The 7,410-nt window shown below is 29.5% G+C and overlaps 1 protein-coding gene across 1 annotated transcript in view; it reads left to right on the top strand.

Annotated features, from left to right (window-relative positions):
- The first annotated feature begins 687 nt into the window (after positions 1-687).
- The window catches only part of LOC145254835 (LIM/homeobox protein Lhx9-like), a 142,279-nt gene continuing 135,556 nt past the window's right edge, over positions 688-7,410 (top strand). The window contains exon 1 of the mRNA XM_080113673.1: positions 688-1,068. Coding sequence (XP_079969799.1) covers positions 1,015-1,068 — 54 coding nt within the window. The 5' untranslated portion in view covers positions 688-1,014. The remainder of the gene's footprint in view (positions 1,069-7,410) is intronic.

The following is a 7,410-nucleotide window of genomic DNA, read 5'->3' as shown; positions in this document are numbered from 1 at the left end:
GTATTATTCTCACTCCTCTGCTATGTGCGTTTTTCTTGCTCCCACCACTAAATTTGCCCCTCCTCCTCGCAGCCGTTCCCACTTTGCTTTTTTTTTTATGTTTTAACTAAGTTGATAAGAAAGGGGGAGGAACCTCTGACGTCATAGTATCTTTTTATGCCTCTTTCTCATACTGTGTTTGTTTTTTTTGTTGAACTCTTTTGCTTTCCTTCCCCTTCTTCTCTCTTTCATCCGAATCTACTACTCCTCCCACCACTACTACGACAAATATGACTACAACTAACATTGGCTTAGCGATAAAAATATTACAAGAACTTTTCGAGAACTGAACGAGAGACGGGCACCTTTTTTTTTTCTCCCATCTCCCTTTCTCTTTCTGCTTTTATTTTATGTTTTTACTTGTTTTTTAAAAATTGTATTATATGTATCCTTTTTATTTTTAAAACTCGCAGCGTATACTTGCAGATAGTACTTGCGAAGTTAAGGAGCCTTTTTTTTTTAATATCCTCACTACACTACACTACATGGTTATATGTCGATCGACAAAATCGAAAACATCGGACAAATTCCATCTTCATCCACTTATTAACCAGCTGTTTCTTTTTTCTTTCTTTCTTTTTTTTAATATCTACCGTGCGAACCAACCTTCATCGCAAGATATATATATATATATATATTTTTCAAAACACGCTCTTTTCTATTCACGCATCACATGCAACCTAACATGCGCATCGGACACTCAACCTAAACGAAGTCGCATCGAACATCAACAACATCTACCCCATCCGTATCAAATTCACATCTACTTTTCCCCCCATGCACCAATATGCATCGCATGTTTATACAGTTACATAGATATAAGTAATAATTTATAGACTCGACAGCCACAAAACTTCAGAGGCGTCTAAAAAAACCAAAAAAAAACAAACACAAAAACACAAAAACACACACGAAAGGACAGAAAAGCGCGTCTGAATTTTACATGTTTCGATTTTTATTGTGAACAAACCAAGCATGGTGGAACATTGTTCTTCGGAAAACTTTACCGACTCTCGAGTGATACACAAGGTAAATATTTTTTGTTAATATCCATACACACACACACACACACACACACACACACACACACACACACACACATACACGCGTATATATATATATATATATATATATATATATATATATATATATATATATATATATATATATATATATATATATATATATATATATAGGGTGTCCACAAAGTCTGGCTACATTACACAGCCAGACTTTGTGGGCACCGTGTAGATTATGCAGCCAGACTTTGTGGGCACCGTGTAGATTATGTACCTATTTACAATGGCTCCCCACGGGACAGAGTTAGACACCAGGGTCATTTTTTAACGTGGAGAAAAAGTACAAAAATAAAAATAAAAAAATTCTCAGTCGTGAAGGGAAGAACTGCTCCTCCTCCACCGAAAGAGAACGAGAAATCGAAATGCAGCATCGGAAGAACAGATACTTTGATCTTGGCCAATGTATATAGTGCTGATGGGTGATTACTAGGGCTGTGACAACAGTATATTCTTTGCATTGTTTTGATTCTTGAGTATATATATCCGTTAATATCTTATATGTTTTTATCTACACTGGTGGGTTCTCGGTTGATTGACTGTGTCTTACTGTGTCGGATATATAGTTGAAAGTCAAAACCATAAAAAGAATATGCCGTTGTCACAGCCCTAGTGATTACAATATTAGCAGATCCATTCTAAATTCTTGATTCCCTTACAAGTACCGATTCATATTCTTTGTAAATCTCTAAATATCCAACTATAAAATTGTTTTTTTTTTTTTTTTTTTCAGATTACCATAATTTTTTTTTTTTAAATGTTAAATGCGCGTATATTTTTTCAAACGTAAAACCACAATTGTTGGGGAGGGGGATCTATAGAGTTTAACTTTACTGGAAGTTTAAGATAAATAGATATTTAGGTACTACCGTACTTATGTATTTCTGGTAACGCGGAAATAATAACGTTATTATTTCGAAAACAATTCATAACATAGTGAGGTGAAGGTGTTTTGTAACTATTCTATGTTCTCACTTAATAATTGAAAAAAAGATATCGTAAAACTTGAATTTAACCTGAAAAAAAACTAATTAAAAAAAAAGCGCGATACTAAAAATAGATTAGCACCGATATTTTTTTTCCTAAAGCAGTAAAAGATTTTGTGTTATAAAAATCAAATATATATATATATATATATATATATATATATATATATATATATATATATATATATATATATATATATATATATATATATATATAGGGTGACCCCCCCCCCAAAAAAAAAAACAAAACACAGAGGACATTCAATTGTTTTTCTGAGCATTTTACAGTCAACGGAGAAAAATATGCCAAAGACCATAGCGTTTGGTGTGATGTTTTGAATATAATAAACTAGTTATGACCAAAGTTTCATTTCATTCGGACAAAACACTAAGAAACGGGGCCTAATTAGAGTTGGGGCCCGGTTTTTGGGATTCACCCTGCATATGCATTTGCATATATAGCTATGTATATATATACACACACACATATAGATACATATATTTATATATATATATGTATATATATATGTATATATGAATACACACATATATATGTATATATACACTCACAAATACGCATATATATATACATATATATATATATATATATATATATATATATATATATATATATATATATAAATATACATATATGAATGAGAGAGAGAGAGAGAGAGAGAGAGTAATGACCCTGCTATTTTTAGATAGGATATTGATATTGTATTCAATTATTACTGTATATTTTGTTTATTAAACTGTTAGGTGAAAGTACAGAATAGTTAAAAAAAACAATTCCCCATGTTAGAAAGGGTTTTCTAAATAATAGCAGATTTTAACGCTGTCCTTATTCTGCATAAATACATGCATATATGACGCTTTTTTTTAATTGACTCACGTGTTTATGCCGTGTACTCTCTTAACTTCACATTAAATAGATAATTATTATATTAACTTCACATTATATAAACCTTTGGATATTTATATAAAACATTTTATATTTCTTTACAAAATAATTTATCTATGTCCGTACTGATGCTCTTTACGGATCGTGTTACTTTTTAGATTAGAACAATTTTTATTGTATCATTTGTTTAATAAACTGCGAGATGAGAATAACTAATATTTAAGAAGTGTTTGTTTTCTCCACATCAAAATGATTTTTTTTCTTTAAATAATGACCTTAATATTTCAGCACAAACCGTAAACTTATAAGATTCGATATTAATGAATATAACAATTTTTTGAAAGCTAAGATTTATGTGATATTATATAACACACGCACGTTCATCTGAATATATATATATATATATATATATACATATATATATATATATATGTATATATATATATATATATATGTGTGTGTGTATGTGTGTGTGTATATATATATGATTACTTCATTTAATCACTTTCAGTGCTCAATACATAGGTAGGGCTAGGTAGTCTACTATTGCTTACTACTACACGCATATATATATATATATATATATATATATATATATATATATATATATATATATATATATATATATATATAGGGTGACACAAAAAAACAAAAAATGCAAATGGAGGCCATCTAGAACATATGCTGTAGATACATACATAATATATGATATATATATATATATAGATATATGATATATAATATATGATATTTTTAATGTAATCTGCAATTTTTTTTTTACATTTTAATTTGATTCAAGGCGTATAGTATAATATATGTATATAATATATGATATATGTATATAATATATGATATATGTATATGTGATATATATGGCATGTGATATAGATAATATATATATAATATATATAATATATATATATATATATATATATATATATATAATATGTGATATATATATATGTGACATAGGCTGAGATATATTCGCTGGAGTTTTACAGTATTTTGTCTAGTATTTTTTTATTTTTTACTTCATTTTCCTAAACTTACCGTGTCAGAGAGAGAGAGAGAGAGAGAGAGAGAGAGAGAGAGAGAGAGAGAGAGAGAGAGAGAGAGAGAGAGAGAGAGAGTGTGTGTGTGTGTGGGTCGGGCGCTATTTTAAATTTTCCAATACATCGGTAAACACTGTATGTTTTCGAGCCGAATAAACATAATATATTAAATAAACACACTAAAACATATCCAGTTAGGTAGAACAGAAACTTATCTTACCTTTTCTAACATTTATTTGTTATATATTTGTTTTTTGGCAACTTTTTCGAATCTATGTGTATAATAATGCAAACCCTACACATCGATTCGATAAGGATATCAAAAAAACAAAAACAAAAAAAAATAAATGTTCTCAGAGGCAAGGTAAGTCATTATCCTATCTTTCTGGAAAAGCATTTTGTGGTTTTGCTTGCTTTAAAACATTTAATCAGTTCGAAAAGCATACAGTGTTTCTCAATATATTTGCAAAAAACAAATGGCGGCGAGGTCTCTGGTGAACACTTCAAGTTTTGGAAAATGAGATCAAACTATAAAAATTATGCAAAATAATGTTAAAAACTCACTGCAAGGCTATGTCACGCTAACGTATATTAAGTGGGTTCCTAACAGTATTTTGTATAATTTTTTTAGTTTGAACTCATTTTCACAAACTTAACGTATTCAACAGAGACCTCGCCGCCACCAGTCTTTTTTCTGATATATCGACAAACACTGTATGTTTCTCGAAACGAATAAACATGTTACATAAAAAAAAAACATTATAATCTTATCCAGTTTGGTATGAAAGTAACTTATCTTGCCTTTGATGATATTTATTCATATATTTGTTTTTTTGTTTTTGTTTTTTTGACAATTCTTTCGAATATGTGTGTATAGTAAAACAACTGCCCTTTTTAATTTCCTTCATTACGTCAGAATAGCTACTAAATTTATTCACATAAAATTAATATACGAAAGTATAGGTTTATGCGTAAATTTAAGTATTTACTTAAAAAGTGCTCAATACGTAGGTAGAGCTAGTTAGTAAGGTATAAAATATGCATGGCGATTAAGCTAGCTACACTGAATATTCCGCGTTTCATCCACTCTAGGACTCTTACTATATATATATATATATATATATATATATATATATATATATATATATATATATATATTGTATTTTGTGTACAGAAAGTTGTTAGATGAGACAAGTCATTGGTACCGTCGGTTTCAAGCCCGATAATTAGGACTAAGATATCCAGATCAAGCTCTCTTCAGCCAATACTCATCTCTATAATAAACGCGCTCTTATTTTCGGATTTTCCTTTTAATTGAGCACTCTGCTGGATTTCTTTTAAAAAAAAAAACAATCATATATATATATATATATATATATATATATATATATATATATATATATATATATAAAGAGAGAGAGAGGGGGGAGACATGTGTGTGATTATCCACGGCCACGTGTTCCGTCGTCTACGATTCATTAGCGTAGCAAGTCTCAGCAACATTCAAAATAGGGACCACAGAAATTTGTGCGTGTGTGCGTGCGTGTGTGCGTGCGTGCGTGCGTGTGTGCGTGCGTTTTGGTGAAAGTATATAACTTGCAGTCTTGTCGATTTTGTCTATTTTCGCGCACATGTCTACATTAATAACAATAATCAGCAAACGTCTCGTGTGTTTGCACGTGTGTGTTTTTCGTCTATGCGTTACTTTGAAACACTTATTTCCAGAAAACAAACAAAGAAAAAAAAACAAAAAAACAATACATTGACAAGACATTACTCAGAAGGCCATAAAAAATACTGAGAAAAGTAAACGCATGTTTAACAAATTCTATTTTCAACCTTGTAAACATGCTCTTAAATTTTATTATCTTTCTGTAAATCTTCCACCCGGATTATAGGTTCTCACCCGGACGAAAGCACATCATTTTCTTTCTTTTCTTTTTTCTTTTTTTGTTCATAAAAAGCTTGTGTTCTTTTTAGATATATCTCCATTAGATATGTCCATGAATTGCATTATCCCCTACACTTGGATTAGTATATTTCATTTTGATCATAAGGCGTGCTGTATTAATATCGTGAGTGTTGCCTCTTGACACTAAAAAAAAACGGAAAGAAAAAAGATATACGATGTTTTATTTTATTTATAAATTTAATATTATTGAATTTTAAATATAAGACTCGAAATATTGATAAATATTTTCATGACATGGGTCAGTGGGGGGGGGGGTTATTCTCTAGAAATCCTGAGTATATGAAAAACTATAAACCCGTCGAAACTAATTTCAGTTTATACCTCTTTAATATCCTTCATAACATTTGGGGGCTTTGTAAACTAATTTGTACATTTAGTTAACAATTTAATAAACGAATAATACGAGGAAAATTGATACTACTTGAAAACTTCATCGCATTATTATACACATAGATTGGAAAAAGTTGTCAAAAAATAAATATATAACAAATAAATGTTATCAAAGGCAAGATAAGTTATTTTTCTACTTAACTGGATAGTTTTTAGTATTTCTATTTAATGTAACATGTTTATTCAGCTGGAAAAACATACAGTGTTTACCGATGTATTGGAAAATTTAAAAATGGCGCCCGACTCTCTCTTGAACACGGTAAGTCTGGGAAACTGAGTTAAAAATAAGAAACTATACAAACTACTGTTAGAAACCCACCAAATACATGTCAGACTATGTCACGGTAACATATTGAGCGAGTTTCTAACAGTATTTTGTGTAGTATTTTTTTAATTTTAACTCAGTTTCCCAAACTGACAGTGTTCAAGAGAGAGAGTCGGGCGCCATTTTAAATTTTCCAATACATCGGTAAACACTGTATGTTTTTCGAGGTCAATAAGCGTGTTACCTTAAATAAAACACTAAAATAAGCATCCAATTAGGTAGAAAAGTAACTTATCTTGCCTTTGATAACATTTATTTGTTATATATATATATATACATATATATATATATATATATATATATATATATATATATATATATATATATATATATATATATACATATAGACAAATATTATTGAATAGTACGGAATTGTTCTGTTTTACAATTTTCCTTTTTATCTTCTCCAATCTCCGAATAGTCCTTTTTGTGTTTTTCTCAAAATTGTTTAATATATGCAAAAAAAAAAAAAAAAAAAAAAAAATCGCCCACTTAACTTGTAACAAATTAGCACGTGACAAGGAACAAAAATATATATAAGTAAATTAAAAAAAAACAATCCCTTCATTTATGTCTACAATATTCCTGAGGATGATAGAAGTACTTCTGTCGAAAGCGCTCGCGATTATGGATCCAACATATAAAATTTCGAGAAAAACACAAAAA

This window comes from Euprymna scolopes, chromosome 30, assembly GCF_053919585.1.
Source record: "Euprymna scolopes isolate OS-2025 chromosome 30, ASM5391958v1, whole genome shotgun sequence".
NCBI lineage: Eukaryota > Metazoa > Mollusca > Cephalopoda > Sepiida > Sepiolidae > Euprymna > Euprymna scolopes.
The sequence above is the reverse complement of the archived record's forward strand: the minus strand, read 5'-3'. Positions and strand labels throughout refer to the sequence as shown.